Source organism: Odocoileus virginianus, chromosome 17 (assembly GCF_023699985.2).
Source record: "Odocoileus virginianus isolate 20LAN1187 ecotype Illinois chromosome 17, Ovbor_1.2, whole genome shotgun sequence".
Lineage (NCBI taxonomy): Eukaryota > Metazoa > Chordata > Mammalia > Artiodactyla > Cervidae > Odocoileus > Odocoileus virginianus.
This window is the reverse complement of record NC_069690.1, coordinates 10,298,570-10,321,855: the sequence shown is the minus strand read 5'-3', so window position 1 is coordinate 10,321,855 and position 23,286 is coordinate 10,298,570. Positions and strand designations below refer to the sequence as shown.

At 36.8% G+C, this 23,286-nt stretch overlaps 2 protein-coding genes across 4 annotated transcripts in view; both read right to left on the bottom strand.

The window, feature by feature from the left end:
* The window catches only part of BRIP1 (BRCA1 interacting DNA helicase 1), a 186,402-nt gene extending 168,225 nt beyond the window's left edge, over positions 1-18,177 (bottom strand). The window contains exons 1-6 of the mRNA XM_020902076.2: positions 17,922-18,177; positions 15,982-16,095; positions 13,995-14,106; positions 11,988-12,161; positions 5,618-5,745; positions 3,350-3,469 (exon numbers count right to left, since the gene is read on the bottom strand). Of these exons, the coding sequence (XP_020757735.2) occupies positions 3,350-3,469; positions 5,618-5,745; positions 11,988-12,161; positions 13,995-14,106; positions 15,982-16,071 (624 nt within the window). The 5' untranslated portion in view covers positions 16,072-16,095; positions 17,922-18,177. The remainder of the gene's footprint in view (positions 1-3,349; positions 3,470-5,617; positions 5,746-11,987; positions 12,162-13,994; positions 14,107-15,981; positions 16,096-17,921) is intronic.
* A 2,113-nt stretch (positions 18,178-20,290) lies between these two features.
* INTS2 (integrator complex subunit 2) overlaps positions 20,291-23,286 on the bottom strand; it is a 50,977-nt gene continuing 47,981 nt past the window's right edge. For all 3 annotated transcript variants that reach the window (XM_070478578.1, XM_070478580.1, XM_070478579.1), the window contains exons 24-25: positions 22,439-22,615; positions 20,291-22,335 (exon numbers count right to left, since the gene is read on the bottom strand). In XM_070478578.1, the coding sequence (XP_070334679.1) occupies positions 22,166-22,335; positions 22,439-22,615 (347 nt within the window). In that variant the 3' untranslated portion in view covers positions 20,291-22,165. The remainder of the gene's footprint in view (positions 22,336-22,438; positions 22,616-23,286) is intronic.

Here is a 23,286-nt window from a genome sequence, read left to right as displayed (position 1 = left end):
AAGCAGCATAAAAATACACAACTATGCTGCTGCTACTTTTACTCCCACCTACCACTTAATAAGCATCAAGATATGCCAGGTACAGTCTAAGCACTTTGTAAAAGTATTAAATTGTGTAATCCTCTAGCAGCTTTGTAAGACAGATACTATACCCAATTAACAAATGAGAAACTGAAGTAGCAATAGTTTAAAAACTTAATCAAGGTTACAAAAGTAGTAAAGAGCAGAACTATGATTAAAACCCAGGCTGTCTGATTTGAGTCCACTCTCTTTACCAGTAAAAACCAAACTGAAATTAAAAGTAAAATCACTCTCTATCTTACTTTAGCTATTATCCAATAATAGCTTACTCTAGACTTGATTTCTTTGGACTTTAGGCTTCTACATAATTTTTTCCTTATCTTGATGTTAGAATACTGTTTAGATAGCTCCAGAACATCTGAGAGGCATTTTAGAGAATATATAATAAAGTAATTAGAGCATCTGCCAGAGCATCAGATTGCTTAGGTAGGATATAATAACTCCACAATTTTCTGCTTTGTGATCTTAGGCAAATTACTTCTCAGAGTTTCCTTATCTATAAGATGAGACTAACAATAGTATCTGCTTCACAGTCATCATAAGAATTCAATAAGATTCTACCAACAAATACTTAATGGATAACTAATGCTAACCAAATGCTAATCCCCGGTACCAGAATTACTTGTGAAAAAGACTGACATTACATTCTAACAGGGCAAATAGATAATAAACAAGCAGACTAATAAATTCAAACAGTAAGGGCTATGAAGACAATAAGGTACTGTGAAAGAAAATGAACAAGGAAGCATTGGCAGAGACAAACGTAAAGCATATGTTATTATTGACAATATTAAAAACTGAGATAACTTCTCCCAACAAGGCTTCTCTGAAGATAACTGACAACTTCCCCCCACCCCAACTTAGTATTTTCAAGAATTTAAAAGAAGGCTCTTTGAGGGCAGGGATTATGGTATTGATTCACTCAGTCTACAACTAGGGTCCTGGCACTAGGTTAGGTGCTTGAAACAGAAGTGAATAAAGCACTCATAGTCTTCAAGGAGGTCTCAATCTACTAGAGAACCTGGTGTTGTCTGTAACTGAACCCAGAGCCAGTGGAGAAGATACGAAGAGTAATAAGGTAAGTGTCAAAAACTGAGAAATGCAAGGAACATTCCAGATGAGAATCTAACTCAAAACTGCAAACACCAAGGAAGGCTTCCTGAAGAATTAGGAGAAGTCAGTTAAAACAGAGTGGGAAGGAGGAGAAAGAGCAAAAGAATACCAAAAGTTTATAAAGGCTTAAAGTCCATAGGAGTAAACAGGAGCTTTATAAGCCATCTAAACACTTTTGGAATTTGCCAATGAGTTGTTTCATCCCTTACTAGAAAAAAAAAAAAAATGCAGGCTATATGAAACAAGTTTTAAGATACAGGACATCGGGTAAGGAAGAGTTCTCCCTGAGGGATGGGAAACAAAGGAGATTAAGCCTTATGATTGTTTCAGCTTGTTGTGCTGGCAGTCTCCAGGCTGTGGCACGAGGAAGGGAAACCTAGAAAAGGGAAAAAAAGGAAGGGAAACAGCCCAGCAAACTCAAGCTGAAGAGATGTCGCTGAGAGTTCAGGGAGATCAAGAAGATTATAAAGTTCTCAGGCAAGAAAACCAGAAAGGAGAGAGCTGCACAGAGAATGAACTCCAGAGGTCTGCAGAAGGACCTCTCAAGTATCTAGCAGAGTACTGATCAGCACACGCCAATGAGGAGACAATCTAAGAGAGCAGCAAGAACCACCTGAAATGAGACACGTAGAGCGTGGAACAGTGCCTGTTCCCACCGCTAGGCTAGAAAACGTCTTAATTCATGAAGCATGAATAGGCAGAGGATTCAAAAGGAGCTAGCCTCTACTGAGTTAGCCCAAAACTAAACCCTGATCAAGTCCTCCCTAATAAATCTTAAAAGCAAGACCCAAAAGGATCAAGATGATTCCAAGTAATAACTGCATCCCAGAACAAAAGTCAAGAGGGCTTGTAGAAATACAATATCCAGTATTTGGCAAGGGAAAATTCACAATATTTGGAATTCAATAAAAAAAATTACCAGGCATGATTCCACTCATATAAAACTATGGCAATGAAAACTAGTCAATAGTGACTGAAAAAAAAAAAAATCTGTGATTGCCTAAGAATGGTGAGGAGAAAAATGTCCACTGGTCTGTCTTGCATTTGGATGAATCTTTTCCACGCATCATTTTGTAATATCATAAACAGGTCATTTTGAAAACATTTGGTATACTGATTTTACAGATCTTACAAATAAACATTAATACATTTCATTATATAATATCAAAAAGTCACATATGTAACATCACCACCAATAAATATCATCAGAAAAGTCTTTTAAGTACCAGAAAACTGCTAACCTCACAATAGTATAGACAATTTTTCAGATTCTGATTTTTCACTTGAAAGGTCAAATTTTATCAAGCTCACTTTATTTTCAAGAATCACTGTAGTCTGTCAGTTATTTTTTGAAGTAAAAACAATGCTCTGTGAAAAACGTGACTAGTTCAGCTCACAATTCAAACTATCCTACAAGTGTTTTTCTTTAAGATAACCATTCTATTCCCGAATGTGAAAGTGTTTTACAAAAACTATTCTTCACCCAGAATTAAAGTCTTAAGGGTGAAAAATTTAATAAAATTAGCAACTTTTACTGCTTCATCAAGGACATTCTTAAGTGAAACTGGCTTTTCTTAATTATGCATTAAAGACAGAGAAGAAAATTACTATTAATACACGTTGGTGGCAATATCTTGATTGTGCTAAGGCATCATAGAGTTTTACCAGTCTTTGCTTTTGCACCATCAATGCAAAACTTGAAGACAGTTTAAAAAAAAAAAAAGGTAAGTAACATCTTAACATAACTATGAAAGTACTTCTGACCCCACAGACTGCCTAAAAAAAAAAAATCTCAGGAATCTCCGGAGTTCCCTGACTAATCCTTGAGAACTGATGCCCTAAGAACACTGAAAGACCTTTAGGAAAAAAAGAACGTTAGGATATGGAATTCACAAACATTAGAATGTACAAGAGGGGAAAAAAAAACTTTCAGATCTCATTGCAGTCCAATTCTCTTATTTTATAAGTGAAGAAACGGACATAAAGAGCACAGGTTTCCCATTTCTCACAGCAGCAGACATGCAATAGAACTTAAGACTACTGAGTTTTTCTCTATTCTTGATTATACTAGTCTTTCTCTTTTTCAAAAATGCGTTATTAACAAATACCACATTTGCCTTCTTTAAACTAACTGAACAATGTCATAAATACATACATTCTGTGGAGATGTGGAGTTTATCTTTCCTAATGGAGAGTTGAGTTTTGTAGTCTTTCCTGAAGCAACTTTTGCATCCAAATGGTGTACCTCCTTCTCAAAACAATGACGTTTTCTGATCTGTAAATACAGAACCAAATTGAAGTTTATGGTAAACTAAAAGTTTGATGAGGCTAGTTGTTCTCAAAGATCAAAATAACTATAGTGTGCACTTTTCGCATTAAAAAAAATTACTCTTTCTAACTAGTAGCAATCAAGTTTCTAACAAATAGGCACTTTATTACAAGACTTAAATAAAACAGAATGCAGTAATGCCTCTCAAATTCCAACCAAAATAGCTTTAATTAGAGATGTGTCAAAACTTTGCATTGTAAAATGATCTTCCCATAAAATAGTCCCACCATATGGACACCAAGAATAGCATAATACCAAGTCCAATTACATATCCAATTGGAAAATTAAATAAACATGAAAAGATTATTCTAAATTGAAAAAAAAAGAATAAAAAATTTGAATGTAAATATTCATTATTTCCTATATGATAGAATAAATTATTTGATTACTATTATATTGCTTGTTAGATATCTAATAATCCAAACTGTATTTGACTAAGTTTCTTTTATAAATACCACTGTTCTCTTTCCATGTTGGTCCTTTAATGGACCGGAACCTGGTGGTCCCGAGTCGACGATAAGAAAGTAAGAGAGAGAAAGAGGCTGATGTCCCCTGGTTCACGCGGAAAGCCAATAGAGCCCTGTTCTCGGGCTCGCGCTGCTGCACGGAGGCACCGGGCGCCCTCTCGAGTGGGTGAAGGCGCGGTGCGCCTTCTCGAGAGGGGCTTAGAAGCCTGTGCAAGAAAGTGAGCTCAGCGGGCCTCCGCGCTCCAAGGAATTAGCCAGAAATAGAGAGAGAGAGAGAGAGAGAGAGAGAGAAAGACAGAAAGAATAGAAAGACAGACACGGGGACCCAAGCTCTGATGGAGCAAAGGTGTTTTAATCAGCATGGCGTGGGCATGTATGCCAGAACGCGATCCCTGTCAAAGAGAGCTGCGAACAATCACCTTTCACCGTTTGGCTCATTAAAAGGAAGAGGGCACTTATCACGTGATGAGCAATGCCTGGATTCCTCAGCCCCGGGAAAGGCATGCCTCTCCTCTTGATTCCCGAATATTCAGGAATTCATAAGGGCCAGAGGGTTCCTGACAGATCCAAAACAGCACACAGGAGGCCTCTTGTTAAATGCTTCCTGACATTTCCAAACTACATGTGCTTTTTCTTACTTGCCAAAAACCTATGTACTCAAACTATGAAGGGGAAAAAAAGCATTTCTACTGATAATTTATTACTATCAAAAAAGAAATGAAAGCCAATGAAATCAGGGAATAAATGTTTTACTTTGAACCCTACTTCACAGCATCTAACTGTAAGTACACATTTTGCTGGTAAAAATTTTTAAAGATTCACACTTCATTTGTAATTAGAACTTTTCCAAATATAAAACTAGAAAATGGATTTATCCTATTTCTAAAAACAAGGTTTAATTACAGAAGTTAAGATTGTACATGGAACAAACTACATAAAAATGCAAACATTTTTTGAGTATATTAAATTAAAAATATACGATTATCTACAATGACATGCTAATTAATTAATAATCTTTATTTGTAACTAAATCTATTAAAGTCCAGTCTCCCTACCTCAATGCTATGAACTCTATGAGAAAATGTAAGAGTTCAATGCCATGAACTCTATCCACCTATTAAAAGTATATTTCATTTAAAACTTCTAGTAATTTTGGCCTTTGGAAATAAACATATTTTATAATTATTCATAATAAAAACTCAATAAATAAGAGTAATCCTTATCATTACATTAAAACTATTAATATCAAAAATATCTGACCTAAATACTCATATCAGAGGTATTTTGGCCAAAAGAAAACACCATTATTAGATAAAAAAACAGAACAGTTAAAAGTACAAAGTAACCCTATTACTATAACATGCCATAAGTAAATGTTTTACTATCAAATTTCTTAAATATAAATAAGCATCATTCAGTTTCACTTTAATGACATGCTACTATGAATAATCTACTATAACAAGCTCCATTGTAATGAATAAATATATAAAATGAAATTACAGTAACTGGTCGTTAAATTTATATCTGACACTATCCAACTAATCTCTACAAATGCCACTGAAAACTTGATTGATACCTTGTTCAGCCATAACTAATGGGATTATTTCACTGCCAAAAGACTGTTTACCTGCTGTGCAGTTTCCAAGGGTCGAATTCTTTTCTTTTCTACTTTAAAATCATCATTTTCATCTCTGTACATAGATGCCTGCTTCTTAGCAGATAGCTTTGCAGCCAGTGTAGTTTTTTCAGGAGAGTCTTATATAAGAAGTCATAAAAAATTAGTGTAAGTAAATTACATTTAGTCAATTTTTCCAGGAAAAAAAACTGGAGTTAGGATGTAAGATTTTAATCTGTAAGAATACTGAATCACTATGCTGTACATCTGAAACTAATATAATACTGTAAATAGAGTACACTTCAATCTTTAAAAAGATGTTGACATTTCTAATAACTTCAAAACATACTTTAAAATATGAAATGCTAAACATCTTTAAAATCACTTATTTATCACTCAATTTACTTAACAAAGACAGAGCAAACATTGTAAGAAATGTTTTCAAGAGGAAAAGTCCAGCCTTGATTTTTAATAGGTTTATGCTTTTGTAGACCACTTCCAATAATGTGGCTTAAAAAACGTAACTGTAAGAGTCTCTCAAAAACTTTTCATCTGTATAAAAATCTTTCTTTACAGTGCCTTAGTGTTCTTTTCTACTAAAATTCTCTATGATCTTCAGGCTAAAAACACAGTAGAATCAAGCTCCTAAAATCTGTTTTTTAATTCCACAATCCTGAAAGCTCAATCTCGTTTATCAGTGACCTCTTAATCACCAAATATTATCCCCATTTTATATATGTGAGCACTAGGTTTTAAAAGAAGTCAAGTAACATGCTCATATCATATGGCAAGTAAAAGGCAAGGCCTGCATGTGACTTGACTCCTGCTCTCTGACTCCAAAATCCATACGCATAACCTCTAGGCATACAGCCAAACATAACACTTTGTCTTCTTGGAACATAACAAACACATTTCCTTTCTCCTTAATTTCTATAACACCGTTCTTAACTGTTCCTATACAGTGGTTCTCCCTTTCCCTAAAACGTGAGCATTCTTAAAAGTACCTTCCTTACTCTCTGCTCTTCTCTACACATTCCCTCCACTCCCAGAGTTTCAATTCATTTATTCAAGCATTTATTATATTGAGTCCATATAATTCTAGACATCATGGAAAACAATGAAGGAAAAAGTTCCTGGCCTTAAAAGATTTACAGACTATTAAGGGGAGAAAGCCCTGTGAGCAGCAGGTCCAATCCATTTTCAAAAAAAGAAGTTTGAGTTTGCACAAACATAGAAGTGAATCTATGCCACACAGCATTGGTTTTCAAGCTTTTTCTGAGGAGGACTATATTTTTAAAAGAAATATTGCTTAGGATTTCTAAAATACAATGAAAGGCCTAGAATTTTGCTGATCTATTGTCTCCTTCTCCCTATAAGCTATGTTTCTTCCTTAGGCTCTTAGGAACATAGTTTGAAACCCATTATATTCTAAAATCTTAATAGTTCTGCCTTTCATACCTAGGTCTTTAATCTACCTGGTATGAGTTTTTGTGTATAAAGTAGGGCTCCAATGTTAATTTTTTTCTTACAGATATTTAATAGTCAAATGGCAACCCACTCCAGTATTCTTGCCTGGAAAATCCCATGGACGGAGAAGCCTGGCAGGCTGCGATCCATGGGGTCGCAGAGTCGGACGTGATTGAGAGGCTTCACTACTTACGGAAAAACCCCTCTGTGCCCTCTGCTCTACACAAGCTCTTCTATTAAAAAAATCAAGTTTCAGCATACATGTAGAATGGAATCTGGGTTCTCTACAATTTTCCACTATGCTAGTACCATGCTGTTTTAATTATTATAGCTATATACATATAATGAATCAGGATATCTCACAGATCACGTCCTCTCACCTCAACCTGCTTCCTAAAAACTGTATTGGCTGTTCTTAGTCCTTTGCATTCCCATACATATTTTAGAAAACACATGTAATTTTGAGCCCTACAATTTCCTGGCTAACTAGTAAAATAAGCACAAACAAATCTAGACCGGTGATTCTTAACTTGGCTAGTTTTAAGCATCGCAGCCTAGACCGCAGGGCCAGTAGGACACCAGGCAATATCTGGAGACGTGCTCGGTTGTCACAAGCTGGGAGGAGGGTGTGCACGACTGGCATCTAGTGGGCTGAGGCCTGAGAGATGCTTCTGAACATTCCACAATGTGCAGGACAGAATTACCCACAACACAATTATCCCATTCAAAATGGTAATGGTGCCAATGCCGAGAAAGTGTTAGCCGCTCAGTCGTGTCCAATTTTTTGCAACCCCGTGGAGTGCAGCCCTCCAGGCGCCTCTGTCCATGGAATTTTCCAGGCAAGAAGACTAGAGTAGGTTGCCACTCCCTTCCCCAAATAAACCAAGGGGCAAATTGGTAGGACTCATTAAAGGGTATGGAACATCTACCAAAAACAATAATCCAGTTTTAGAAAAATTAAACTGCCATGTGCCAAATACAATTAACTCCAATTCATGAAAAAAAAATTATATGCATACACAAAAAGGCTTATCTTCCTAGTCTTTATAGTAGGGGAGTTTGCAAGAGGCTTACCAAAGGTGTTAAATCTTTAAAATAAAAGGTTATAAAGAAATTAAGTATATTCAGAATATACTTAAAACAACAACAAATCCTGGAAATCAGTAAGAAACAACCCAAAAGAAAAATGGGCAAACACTTGAAGGGGTAGTTCACTGAAGGGGATATTCAAATAACCAATAAATACATTAAAAAACACTCAATCTCATTAGTTACCAGAGAAATATCAAATAAAACTCACAACACCACCACAAAGGAACCAGAATGGCTAAAATTTAAAAAGACTCAAATATCCAGTGCTAACAAGAATGCTGAACAACATAACTTCCACATACTACTAGATATAGGGCAAAGGGGTGTAAAATTGGTTCAATCATTTGGAAAATGTTGGCATTATCTACTATAGCTCAACATAAACATATACACAAAAACTAGCAATTCTATTCCAAGTTATATATCTAATAGAAAATATTTACCTATCTGTACCAGAAAGAATAAGAATACTTATAAAAGATCAACAACCAAAATAAGAACCCACCCAAATGTCGAACAATTGTAGAATGGATTAATAAATTATGGCATATAATCTATTACATGCCATAAAATAAAGCTATAAGAACCATACTTTATGCAACAACCCAAATGAATCTCAGAAATATTTTAGGCAAAAGTTGACAGACACAAGCGTACAAATATAATTCCATTTCTATGAAGAAGCAAAACTCATCAATGATGACATAGGGAAAACAGCAACTACCTATAATGAGAAAGAATACCAATTGGAAAAGAACATGAGAAGTGCCACTGGGGTGTTGGCTATGTCCTATTTTTCATCTAGGTGGTAGTTACTTGAGTGTAATTACTCTATGAAAATTCATCAAGCTATACACTTAGAATTCTGTGTGTTTTTCTATATTTAAGTTACATATTTTTAAAGAATTTACCTAAAAATATAAAGAAAGTATCAGAATATAACCCAGATTTACCCCATCTGATCCTTGAAAAGATTATTCTAAATAACTCTAACTCACAACTATATTAAAATTCAAGTTGTGTAAATATTGAAAATTGATTTTTTACAAAGTTAAAAAAGCAATGCAGCAGATAAAGAACAGCCTTTTTGATAAATGGTGCTGAACAATTAGATATTCATACGCCAAATAAATGAACTTGAATCCACACTCACACCATATACAAAAATTAACCCTTAGACCTAAAAGTAAAACCTAAAACTAAATTTGATTAAAAAAAGAAACTTGTACTCAAAAATATATAAAGAACTCTTAAAACTTAACAATAAGGAAAAAACAATAGACAAGCAAAAGATTTCAACACAGTTCATGAGAGAAGACATACAAATGGCTAATAAGCACATGAAAAGATGCTCAACATCACAAGTCATCAGGGAAATGCAAAATAAAACCACAATAAGACACCACTATAAGCTTCTAAGAGTGATGCTGGGAAAGACTGAAGGCGAAAGGAGAGGGGGTGGCAGAGGATGAGATGGTTGGATGGCATCACCCACTCAACAGACACGAATTTGAGCAAACTCCAAGAGAGAGCGGAGGACACAGGAGCCTGGTATGCTGCAGTCCATGGTGTCACAAAGAGGTGGACACGACAGTGACTGAACAACACAATACGCTTATCAGAATGGCTAAAAAGATTACCACACCACTGTCGGCAAGGACCTGCCATAGAGAAATGAGAACTCTCATACACTGCTGGTAAGAATGTAAAACAGCGTAACTACTCTAGGAAACAGTTTTGAAGTTTCTTAAAAAGTTAACCATAAGTGATCCAGTCATTACATTTCTAGATAAGTACCCAGGAAAGTAAAAACACATGTCCATAACAATGACTTATAAACAAACATTCCTAACAGCTTTATATGTAGTAACAGCCCCGAAACTAGCAACAACTCAGATATACAACAACAGGTGACTGGATAAACAGTTTGCAGGGCTTCCCTCGTGGCTCAGATGGTAAAAGAATCCACCTGCAATGAGGGAGACCCAAGTTTGGGGAGGAGGAATTAGAGGTTGTTTGGGGAGGAAGAATTAAGAGGTGGGAAGGAGGAATAACAAAAGAGCATGAGTAAACTTTTGAAGGTGATAGATATATTCACTACTTTAATGTTGGTGAAAGTTTCAGGGAAATACTCTTACATTAAAGCTCATCCAAATGTACTATTTAAATATATAGTTTGTTATGGCAAGTATATTTCAATAAAGCTATCTTTTTTTAAAAAAATTCAGGTTGTACATAAAACAAGTCAGAGTTCTTATAATTAGATCAAAATCAATTCCATTCTTTCATACAACAGGTATTTAACTAACTACTACCTATATGCCAGGCACTCTGCTAGTTACGCAATGATGAGCGAACGGACGACAGTTCCTGATCTCATGGACTATACAGTCTGCTAGGGGAAGCAGAGATTAATAAAAGATGCGCACAAACACATGGATGACATAAGCTGTAGCAAGTGCTATGAAGGAGAGGTACACAGTGAAATGACAGAATATAACAAGGAAACCAAATCTAATCTGATGGAAAGATCAGAATGGCTGCCTTAAAGAGTGATACTTAAGCTGAGAGCTAAAGGAAGAGCAAGTTAACAAGTTAAAGATGGAACCTGACTCGGAAGAGACATTAACTCATGCAAAGGAGAAAGCATGACCCTCTGAAGGAATGGAAAGAAAGCCAAGAGAGTTAACAGTCAAAACCGTGTAGCCAACACAAGGGGTCACCTCTCCAGCCTCTACTCCACTTCCTCATCCTCATTCCCAACAGAATCACACTTCAGTTCAAGCAGCTAACACCCTCCACAGTAAAGTGCTTTAGCGGAAGATGAATCCATCCTTGATTTTAGAAAGTGGATACCGTTTAGACATACGTCAATCATCGTAACCTCTTTTCTCCCAGCCATTGATTGCCATTAGTTAAGGAATGGCATGAGTGAAAGCAGGAAAGGAGTTATTACATGTTCTAAACAAGAGACGATAGTTTGGACTAGGAGATATCAATGGAGATAGAAATCTATATGGGGGAATAAGGAAGAGCAAAGTATATAGGATGTGTCCTAGGTTTCTGACTTAGGCAAATAATGGTCAATCTTCTCCATATAGTCAAAGCACAAGAATTATCTTTAAATTAATAATCTAATCTTATTGATAATGTATTTCTCTCAAATAAATCTAGTAAGAACTCCCTAAGTAGCTCAAATGGTAAAGAATCTGCCTGCAATGCAGGAGACCTGGGTTTGATCCCTGGGTCAGAAAGATCTAGAGAAGGGCATGGCAACCCACTCCAATATTCTTGCCTGGAGAATTCCATGGACAGAGGAGCCTGGTGGGCTACAGTCCATGGGGTCATAAAGAGTAGGACACGACTGAGCAACTAACACAGACACATTTAAGGATCATACTTGAAACATAGCTGATTCTTAGATAGGATACTGGTCTCAGAAGGTCAGGCAAACTTACCAAGAATAAGTGAGGCTAATTAGATTTTGTCTTATGCTTACAGATCAAAATGGTTTATAAAATTCTATCATATAACTAATACTGCCTACAAATAACATCAATTTCTGAGTACCATTAATTTTGCCTTGCCTCCTTTAAAAATGGTTTACGTTAGCAACATGTTTGAATCAATTAAAAGTGAGGCCAAGAAGAAAACAGTCCAAGGATTTCTGACCATTCTATGCATTATTTAAAATAATTCCAGAGAAATTAGGTGGAAATACATAACCAATTATGCTAACCAAATTTATCTACATTAGGTATCAAAACAGTAATAATTAACACTTATCACAGACACCAACAGACCCAGGCACAATATAAACTACCTTGAGAACCTGACAAAGTGCCATTTCTTTCAGAAGGTGGTGTACTTGGAGGGCTGAAATGATACGAAGTTCGCTGGTGCACATCACTGTTTGCAAAATTCTTTGAATGGCACGTACAACAACATGACAATGGTACTTCAGTTTTCTTTCTTAAGCTTTCATCCACTGGCTTCCCTAAAAATGAAAGAATCTCTAATTAGAAAAACATTAATCTTTCTTCACAGCTAGGGTACACAACCACCCTTTTTTTGCCCAAGGTTAGGAGGTTTCCCAGGATTAAGAATCTCAGGGCTAAAATCAGAAAACTACCTGGCAAATCTGGACAAGCTGATCACTCAATCTGCAGCACCGAATGAGGACAGGAGAGAAACACTTATGCCAGAAACATATATAGAGAAGCTAACAACAAATTTACCTGATTTAGAAAAATCTAATAATAGTCAAAGATTAATAATGCAACAAAGGCACAACCACTACTGAGATATATTAAAATACTAGGTATACCTAAGGTCTATTCTTAATTACTTACATTCTTAAGTAATTTTCCTAACTGCAGAACTTGAAAGTTCAATATGGTAAATAATGTAAACAAAAAAGGGTTAAATCAAAAACAAACAAACAAAAAAAAAGGGTTAAATCATTCCCACTTTTACTTCTATTTCAAAAATCATGTTTCATAATATCATTTTTGATAGCTGTATCAAAATACAGTTTAAAGTCAATATTCAAATTAAACAGGTAACTTTTAATACCTAAGTACAATACAAAATTGCAACAGTTCTGCATGTGTGCCTACAGTGTGTAAGAATATAATTCGGATATTAAAAAATCTGAAAAATTTATTGTACTGATATTAGTTTCCCATCTGTACTACATAAATACATTTTCCAGAGTCTCCCATTAAAATTTCATTAATAGATAATCTCATTTTCACCAAAGATAAACATCAGTAAGAAACAAAGTGGACAAACAAAAGCTTATAAAATATTTACTTTTAATCTTTAATAGTCTTACCAGTAGCAAATTTTTTTTTAAACAACACGTATGTGTGTATATACACACATATATACACACATACATATCCAGTTAATTTAAAATTCTCCTAATACTTTAGGTCAAAGCCATCTAATTATGTAACTTAAATGTATCCAATATTGTATTTCAGATTTATCATATAAAATGAGTGAGTGAGTGAAGTTGCTCAGTCATGTCTGACTCTTTGCGACCCCGTGGATTGTAGCCTACTGGGCTCCTCCGTCCATGGGATTCTCCAGGCAAGAATACTGGAGCGGGTTGCCATTTCCTTCTCCAGGGGATCTTCCCAACCCAGGGATCGAACCCAGGTCTCCCGCATTGGAGGCAGACGCTTTAACCTCTAAGCCACCAGGGAAGCCCATCATATAAAATAGTCTTTCACAAAAGTTAAGTGCTACTTTTTGTTAGTAAATGTGACAGGTGTTAGCAAATAAAGCAATGGGAAATAATACGAATCCATAAAAACAATATTACCATAAACTTCTGCTTATGACAGATTTTGCTCTGGCTTCCAAACAAGCAGAAAGATCAACTAGAATTTTTCTTTTTCTGTATCCCATTTTCTAATGTTATGAGATAAGCAATATTATTAAAGGATTTATTCAAAAAAAGCAATTATTTGTATATGCTCTATAATCATGTCAGCCCCATCTCTTGAATCTTTTACATACAAATTATCCTGTAATTATTTTTATAATCATTCTTTAAGTATTCCAAGGTTCTTATGTACAGTATACTCTTAATCATCAAATAAAGGGCTATCTTACATTCAAAATTATTTTAGGATTAAGTGAATACATTGTGCTAAACTCAAACTCTTTTAGAAGACACAGAACTGATTATAAAGAAATATCTTAAAAGAGAATATTTAAATTAGCTAGGACATGGTTGAATCATTCTGGGTAAAAAGTACTTCATCAGATTTTTTTCAGGACCCAATAAGCAACCTAAAAATATCAACCAGCTACTTACCACTAAGAGACTGCTGCCATGCTAAAGCAGAACAAAGTAAGGCTAAGCTTTTCCCACTCCCTGTGGGGCTCTCCAATAAACAGTGCTGCTTACTGTTTAATCCTCTGACAATCTATGAACACAAAAACAACTTTTTTAATCAATAAACAACACACTTCATTAAAGTCTCTCTTCTTTACAACCACCAGAAGTCTAAGTTGCACGCAGTTCAGGGAACATGGCAACAGCAGCAAGAACTAGAATTTAATTAAATCTGGACTGTATTCCTTTATTTGTTGTTGTTTAGTCACTGAGTCGTGTCTGACTCTTTTGCCACACTAGGGACTGCAGCCTACCAGGCTCCTCTGTCCATGGGATTTTCCAGGCAAGAATACTGGAGTGAGCTGTCATTTCCCTTCTCCAGGGATCTTCCCGAACCATGTTTCAAACCCATGTTTCCTGCACTGGCAGGCGGGTTCTTTACCATGGAGCTACCAGGGAAGCCCCTGATTCCTTCATATCTCTCCCTAAAATTATGTTAGACTTAAAGAATATCAAGCACAAAAGAAACAAAAGCAATTGGTGCCTTACTTATGCAAACACCACCATTTCTATAAAACTAGAATACACTAACATCTTCAGTGAAAACTTAATAGAGGACACTGCTGAGAATGTTACAACCACTTTGTGCAGAAATTAAAAATTTCTAGTAAAGTTGAAGATACCCAATTTCATCAATCCAGTCCTAAGGAAATACCTAAAACCTTTCCCAAATGAATATAAGGCAACACGTATAAGTTCATGGCAGCACTGTTTGAAACTGCAAAATAACATAAACAATGTAAACGTCCATCAAGAGGAAAATGGGTAAATAAAATTTTAGTATATTAATACAACGGAATAGTATAAGCAATGAAAAGGAGTTATCAATCAATAGGGCTCCATCTTAGGAATGAGCTTAGACAAAGGAACAAGGTCATGAGGAGGGGAGGGCCTGGTATGCTGCCACCCTTTCTTCTGCCCTCAGACTCTGCGTCGGCCACAGAGCTTCCAACAGTGCTGTGCTGGGACAGAGCAGCAAGGTTCACAACCTCTGTGGTTCACAGGAACCACTGTGACAAGGGTCCAGGGAGGAATCCACCATTTGCAGTGGAAAACAAGTGGCAATTACTAGTTATGATGACTTTGTACTTTGGATCTCAGTTTGTTTCTCCTTTCTTTATAGTAAGACACCAACTGCTTAAAAAATAATCCATGAAACAAACATGAAAAGGAGCATTTAAAAAAAACACCAGTTCTTGAACTCAATATACTAGATATGTCTGTAAAAAAACTTATAGCAGAAATCCTTTTTTTAAGTAATAATAATATTAATCTTAAGAAAAAAAACACAAAATCAAGTTCTCCAGAAAGCTGAGTACAATATCGTATCACTGTGCAAAGTTTAAAAATACGTATATATTCAATATTGTTTATGCATACATGTATATGCAATATAAGTATAAAAACATGGCTAGAAGAGAAAAAGAACAAATTCAGGATATTAGTTATCTTCTTACTTGTAAACAAGGTAAAATATGGCAAAACGCTAAGATTCAACAAAGCTGGTATGTTGGTTTTACTCAAATTTGTATATTAATTTTCTATATGATTGAAATATCTCAAAAAAATTATGGTGGAAAATATAGTATTCTACATAAAAGATAGTAAATACTTTGTATTTCAAAGTAATTCAGTAAAGCAGTAATTCAGTAAATAGAAGTTTCAGATGAGCTGAGAACATTTTTTAGAATGTTCTCCTTTGCCTCCTAATTTTATATATATATATATATATATATATATATATAGTTTAGCAGCAATCAATATTACTTTTCCAAAGGTTAGAGGTTCTTCAATGAACCCAGCAAATCCATCTACTATCTGCAAAAAATATGTAGTCACAGACTCAATGTATGTTATGAATTATAAGCACCTGTATCTTAAGACTTAACTGCTGAAAAATACTTACAGAATTCATCATAGCAAGCTGTGATGGATAAGCTTTATAAGGAAAGTTAATCTTCACCCCACCAATTGTATATTCAGCTGAAGACATCATGCTTTGTTTACTTCAGATTCCTAACTGCAACAGAAATGAAAGTCAATATTGAAATAAAGCTATTCAAAGGAAAATAGATACCTAAATCTAAGGCAGAAGCCTAGAAATAAAAATTGGAATAAATGTACAAACAAAACAAATAAAAGTAAAAGAATTTCCTACCCTGACAAATCACAGTGGTTAAAAGCATGTCTTGGAATCTAACAAATCGGGATTTGCATCCCTACTCTGCCAAAGCCGTGGACCAAGAGTTAGGAAGTATAGGTGCTAGATCAGGTTCTGACAACTCAGATGTTTTAACCTGATTATGTCTCTTCGCTTTTCTAGACAAAGATTCTTATCTGTGTGTGCTATATGCTCAGTTGTGTTCAAATCTTTGCAACCCTATGGACTGCAGCCTGCCAGGCTCCTCTGTCCACGGGATTTTCCAAGCAAGAATACTGGAGTGAGTTGCCATTTCCTCCTCCATGGAATCTTCCCCAACCAGGGATTGAACCTGGCTCTCTGGTGTCTCCTGCATTGGTAGGCAGGTTCTTTACCACTGAGCCACCTGGAAAGCCCCTCTTACATGTAATAATCCCTAATTTAAAAATTGTTGTAAGGAAGAAAGCACCTCGGGCACATAATAGGCACTCAATAGTTCTTACTTTAAAGGTCAGTAGGGTATAATGGAAAGATGGGTTTTGAAGAAGGGAAAGCCTAAATCTGAATTCCACTGTGAATCACTTAACCTCACAGAGCCTATTTCTTCATCTGTGAGCTATCTGCCTGATAGGGTTTTTATGAATATCAGCCAAGCACTGAGTTAAGAATTAAATAAAATAATGTACAGAATGTGCCTAAACTCCAGTATCTGATACACAGGAAGTGATCTTGTTTAATCCCCACTTCTTGTAAACCATATTCTCTTAACCTGGGATCCACAGTTGTAATTCAAAGATTGTGATCTTTTGATATTGCATGCAACAGTTTCTGTGCATGATTGCATTTTTTTAAAGAGAAAGTCCATAAATCTCTCATTCCCAGAAATATATCCTAAGGAAATAGTGGAAAGTTGAGGAGAAAATTATATACATTGTTATCAACTGAGAAATTATTTGCAGTAGTGAAAAAAGGTCAATTCGATCTGAGGACAGAGAAATGGTTAAAATACCAATTCAACAGATTAGGAAGCCAATAACAACCTTTACCGTAGCTTATTTGTCCCCTAAAAGTTCAGAACCATTATTCTAAGGTATTTTTCAGTTCTAACAATTGGTGTTTCTGTGAAGCGCTGAGAATGAAATTTGGTGGAATCTCATCCCTTCATCTAGGGCTTCCCAGGTGGCGCTAAGGGTAAAGAACCGCCTGCCAATGCAGGAGACAAAAGACACTCAGTTCCATCCCTGGGCTTGGGAAGATCCCCTGGAGGAGCGTAAGGCCACCCATTCCAATATCTGACCTACAGAATCCCTGTGGACAGAGGAGCCTGGTGGGCTGCTGTCCGCGGAGTCGCAAACACAAGTCGGACACGACTGAAGCGACTAAGCAGGCACGGATCCCTTAAACTAAACCAACAACTCTAGACCGGCCCAGTTTCTCACATAGAACCTAAAAACCAACCTCCCCGCCCGCCCCAGTTGTGGCAACAGGTATCTCAAAATAAGGATGCTTCGCCCACCCTGAACAAAGATGAAACCAACCAATCTGGCTCCAGCCGTCGTCCCCTCCCACCCGGAGGGAACGCAGGCTCCGGGGCTAAAAACAGGCCTCTGCCCTAAGCGCAGGTTCCCCACTCCCCAGGTTTTCTTCCTCATATTCCTTCCTCCCTCAGCAACCTGGGACCCCCGAGACCGGGCTGATCCACTCACCACCGAAGGGCCCGCAAGGCGGGTGGACGAGAGCGGAGGGGACCCTCCTCCTGGCCGACGTCGCGCCCTTCCCCTGACACACACTTGCCCGCCCTAAGGAAAACCCAAACAACGCAGAATGGGCTCCGATTTCACCAGAGAAAAGGAAGCCGAAACCGACGAGCAAACACAACGGAGCCCTGGCAGAGAAGAAAGGTTCTAGAACCGCTTCGCCTTTTCTCCACTCCAGCTCTCAGCAGCCCTCTCCGCAACACCCGGACGAATTCCCGCCTCCCGCCCCTCAACTCCTAGCACCCAATCGCCGGGCGAGCTCAGACAACCAATCACTCGCCAAGACCAAAACCAAGCAACCAATCATGGCTCGAGGTCAGGGGGCGCGCACTCTGGCACCCAATGAAAGCCTCCGCAGTAAGAACGAACCCAAGGTCCGCGGCGGCACCGGAAAGGAAACGCCAGAAGCGTGAAACACTGCGAAGAATCCCAGGGACTTAAGGGAAAATACTCCATCCGCTCCGATGTACTTTTTTGAAACCGGCGACTTAACTTGTGCGTCAGTTTCCTTGGGAACTCCACGTCTCGTATTTAAAGTACGTAGACCAACGGAGAGGAAACACTGTTAAGCCCCTGCTCTTTCAGTATTCATCCGCCCGCCCCCACCCCCAGTTCAAATTTCCGAACTTTCCGGAAGCCAGAGTAAAGACCCAGGCGGGAATTGCCAGACTGCTGAGCCAAACTAGGCGAGGTTGGATGACAGCTAGCTACAAAACCTCCTGATAATCAAGGCTTTCCTGGGTCCACGTTCAACCAGAGATATGCTCTCCAGGTCTCCAGTACCTCATTTAAGGCTTATCAGCCTCTTATCCCTCCTAAGACCAATTAGGAAAATTGCTAAGAAAGCACACTTTCCTCAAAGGTAGGGAGAGTTAAACACCATCTCGCCAAATTTTTTAACTCTAGCGTAAACTTGGCTTAAAATACTAGTGTTTCAAAAAGCAAAACCAGAGACAGTTTCTCACATCCCATGAAACCAATTTGGGAGAGAGGTTTGCTGCAGGCAAGCATGTATGCATGCATGCTAAGACGCTTCAGTTGTGCTGACTCTTTGCAACCCCATGGACTGTAGCCCGCCAGGCTCATCTGTCCACGGGACTACCCCGGCAAGAGTATTTTGCAGGAAGGAGCAGTGAAAGGCGAGTTGATTCGTTTGCCTCCCTTTGTTTTACTACATCTTCCCCAAATGACAAAACTTAGTCATAAGACTAAATTCTGCCCTTTGCAAATTCAGGCTCAGAAATTTATCCTTAAAAAGTTATCAAGGACTTCAGTGGTGGTCCAGTGGTTAAGAATCTGCCTGCCTGTTACAGAAACTGAAAAACTTTCGACAAAGCACTGCCAATGCAGGAGACATGGGTTGGATCCCTGATCCAGGGAACTCTGACCCCACATATAAGGGAGGAACTAAGCGGGCAAGCCACAGTAACTGAGCCCTGGCTTCAACTGAGACTTGAGGGAGCCAAAAATAAATATATTTTTTTAAAAGTAATCTAAAAGAAAAGTAATAATACCTCAATTGATAATAGTGCCTATTCTAATACTGAAAAATAACCATATACGTCCCAGTCTAGTACTAATGTGCTAAGTCACTTCAGTCATGTCCGACTCTTTGTGACCCCATGGACTGTAGTCCCCAGGTTCCTCTGTCCGTGGAATTTTCCAGGCACGAATACGGTAGTGGGTTGCCATTTCCTCCTCCAGGGGAATCTTCCCAACCCAGAGATAGAACCTGCATCTCTTACATCTCCTGCACTGGCACCCAAGGTCTCTACCACTAGCTCCACCTGGGAAGTCCCAGTACCTATAGGGGGATGGTTATATCAATTCAATCATTATGGAGTCAATAAAATAATTATAAAAACCAAACAACTTGCAAAAAGTTTCCATATAAAGTTAAATGAAAGAAGACAAATGCCAAACTGGGTATTATGGGTTCCACTACGTAAAAATACATGTGCATAAGCAAAGATGAAGGGAAATTACCACAAAGATGTCATTTATTAAGTCAGCAGTAAGAGGGATAATTTATAAAATAAATCCTTAAAAATACCTTCAAATTATGTCTGCTTTTACAAAATTTTTAAAATATTAAAATCTTCTAAGTACTGATAATTACTCCCAGAGTAACTAGTATGATTTTCCTCTCGTAAGTTCCTAAGGCTGTCAACTGACTCTCACCTTGTATTGCCCTTTGATGTTCGCAGCATAACAGAATGGGGTACACAAGCTCTGGAACCACAGAGTCCTGGATTCCAGTCCCTTGAATGGTTCCTTTCAGGTTAATAGCAGTGAAATGAAACACAAAAAACTACAAGTTCATTTGATAAAGAATATGAATGTTTATAAACCAATATTCAAAATAGCTGCACACATCTTTTCTTCACTTGAATTTAAAAAAAATCACGTTGTGACAAATTTTATAACCTTAACTTAAAATACATGAATATTAACATTTACTAATATTTACATATTTTATTTACATCATCAACAAACCTGATGAAAAACAGCATATGTTATTATTTTTAACACAGCAGGTTTTGACCAGTCTTTGAAAATTGATCCAGGAATGTGCACTGCATTTAGTTAGAAAACATTTCAATCTTTTCTGACTCCTAGAGGTTACCTACACACACAAAATATTCCAAAACCTCAGTTTAAACAAAAGGAAGCAAACAGGAGCAGTTGTATTGAATCTTAAAAGACTATAAAACTGCCTTGTTTAAAAATATGCAAGTTCTTAGTTTGTTTTTAAGTGTATGCTTTTGTTTTTTGCATCAAAATTATTTAATTGAACTTTAAGCATCTAATAAAAGTTATAAATATCCTCATCTATGATACCGTGCATGAGATTTGAAACAGATACAAATTACTTCTTAAGTAATACCCTTTTGAGGTAGGGCCAGTAGTAATTCCATTTTACAAAGAAGGAAAATGAAATGTGACTATTTCCTAGTGAAAAGGCTAAAATTAAATTTCTTTTCTTAAAAACCACACTTTATTAGCCTTCCTGATTTCTTTTATAAGTGAAGAGGTCTGTCTCAAGTGGGGTGGGAAAGAGGGGTTCATTCAGGTATTTCTCAGAAAGCAGAGAGAAGCGCCTTCTGCACTGGATGCTTCATTAAGGAAAGATGCGGATGAGGGGCTAACTGGATGCATCTACCTCATCAGTGGACACTACTAACAGAGGACTACAAAAGCCTTCCACAACACAGAATTTTTCCCGTCTTAATTTTTCCTGAGGTCCAAACACTGCAGATCAGTTCAAAATCTTCTCAAATGATGATGTGAATTATAGTCCTGTTGACAAACCGAGTTCTTCAATCCAGTGGGTTTTATTGCTCTAAACTTCAATGAGATTCCAATGGATTTACCTCCTCTGACCATTATAAAAATAAACTTTAAAAAAAACTAAATGAGACCTCTTTTCAGGTTAGTCTCTGCACAAAGATGTTTCTGTAAACTCTTTAAAGCCAGTATCTTAAAATTCCAAATTATTCAAGTATCTCTTTAAACATATGGCTTCATATATTAGTAAAAATTGAAGCAAATAAGTAAAATCTTTAAATCCTTATCTGTAAGTCCATGGAAGTCATTTACAAAAAGCTGTTTGCCTTTTTTAAAGCCCTTCTCAATACTGTTTCTTGAGAACTGGAATTCCATCTTGCTATTGCTATTCCATTCATTACTATTATTACTTGCATTGCAAGTTTTAAAGATTCCTATTGTTTAAAACTCCTAATTTTCCCTCAATACCCCCTTCCCTTTTTCTCTCTCTCATCACTGCATCACTGTACTGTTACTAGCTGATGGTTAAACATTGGGGCTATCCACGGACTTATTAATAAGATATTAAATTAAAGGCATGGCAGTTTTTCTTCACTTCAAAAGCTTAATACAAGACCATATTCACTTTTTCAGTAATGAGTTTCTTAAATGTGCTGCCAACAGAAAAAGAAAAGCTCAGTTGCCACAAAAAAACATACCAGCAAAGTAGATCCAAAGAACTGCCAATCAAATACAAGCAAGCATAGTTCTCAAGAGAGTCCTAAAGTGTATTCATGTTGAATTTAATCATTTTAGTGATTCCAAGATGTTTCTGTTCCCATTCAGTTTAGTTGTTATAAGATGCATGTTCGTGTTGGGTATACGCAGCAAACAGCTTCATTTTTTAGTTTTACGTTTGTTCTTTGTTAAATTCCACTAACACTCATGTTTATTATTTCAATTACTGTGCTTTCAATACAATGACAGAGCTGTACATCAGGATCCATGCTTCCAGTGTCCCCAGGTCCATTTTTATAAGACGGATCTTTACTGAGTCCAGACCATCCACCTGGTTTCTCCTTTATTTGTTGAAGACCTAAAAACATAAGGAAGAATAATTAAGGGAAGAAATCTGGAAAGGATTTGGGCCTTTCTGCCTGAAGTATTTAAACAACTCTTGAAAAGAAGTTACTACTTACGTGTAATAATTGGATCAATGTCTCTTGTCTGAGTGGCAACGTCAGAGGCACAAACTTGCCCTATTTGGATCAGCAAAGACATAATATCCTCATACAGTGGAGGAAACGCTCGACAAAAAGAGACCAAACTTGGCAGAGTTGGCATGAAAAAAGCATATCGCTTAGCCTGTGTTAAAACTGTTGGAAAGAAATGAAACAGAATTTTCACAGATATAAATTCAACATGCATGGCCTATATAGTATACTAAGCACTATGCTCTGTGCTGAGAACACTAAGTTTTCTAAGATACAGCCAGCCCCTGCCTTCAGGGAGCTCACAATCTAGCAGTCAACCATTATCTACCACATAAACGCTTATGTCCAAGCACTATTATAGGTGCATGACATACACTGTTTCATTTAAATCTCACAATATTATAAATGAAAAAGTATCTTTATGATACTTATTTAATATGTAAGAAAACTCTTAAATAAACCTTACATTAAGAAGCTGTTCAAGTCCAGTTAGCAGTGGGGTGGAAAGACAACTCAGGCAGTTTAAGTTCTTAACCACTATAAATAGTATAACATGAAGTGGATATGATGGAAAGAAAAATGAATAAATTATTATGAGAGCACTGAGAAAGAATATGAAACTGAGACTTTAACTTTTAAAGATTGAATTATAGTTCATATCTTTTAAAACAGTGTATTTTCATTCCATTTTACTTAACAACCTGGAAGATGGTTAAAATGCTGGTGTATGTTTCAGAACTTAAGGAAACAATTAATATATTAATCTCTTATTTATACAGATGATTATATTTTTCTGGAAGTCTAAGCATTTGCAATAAATTATAACTTGTTTT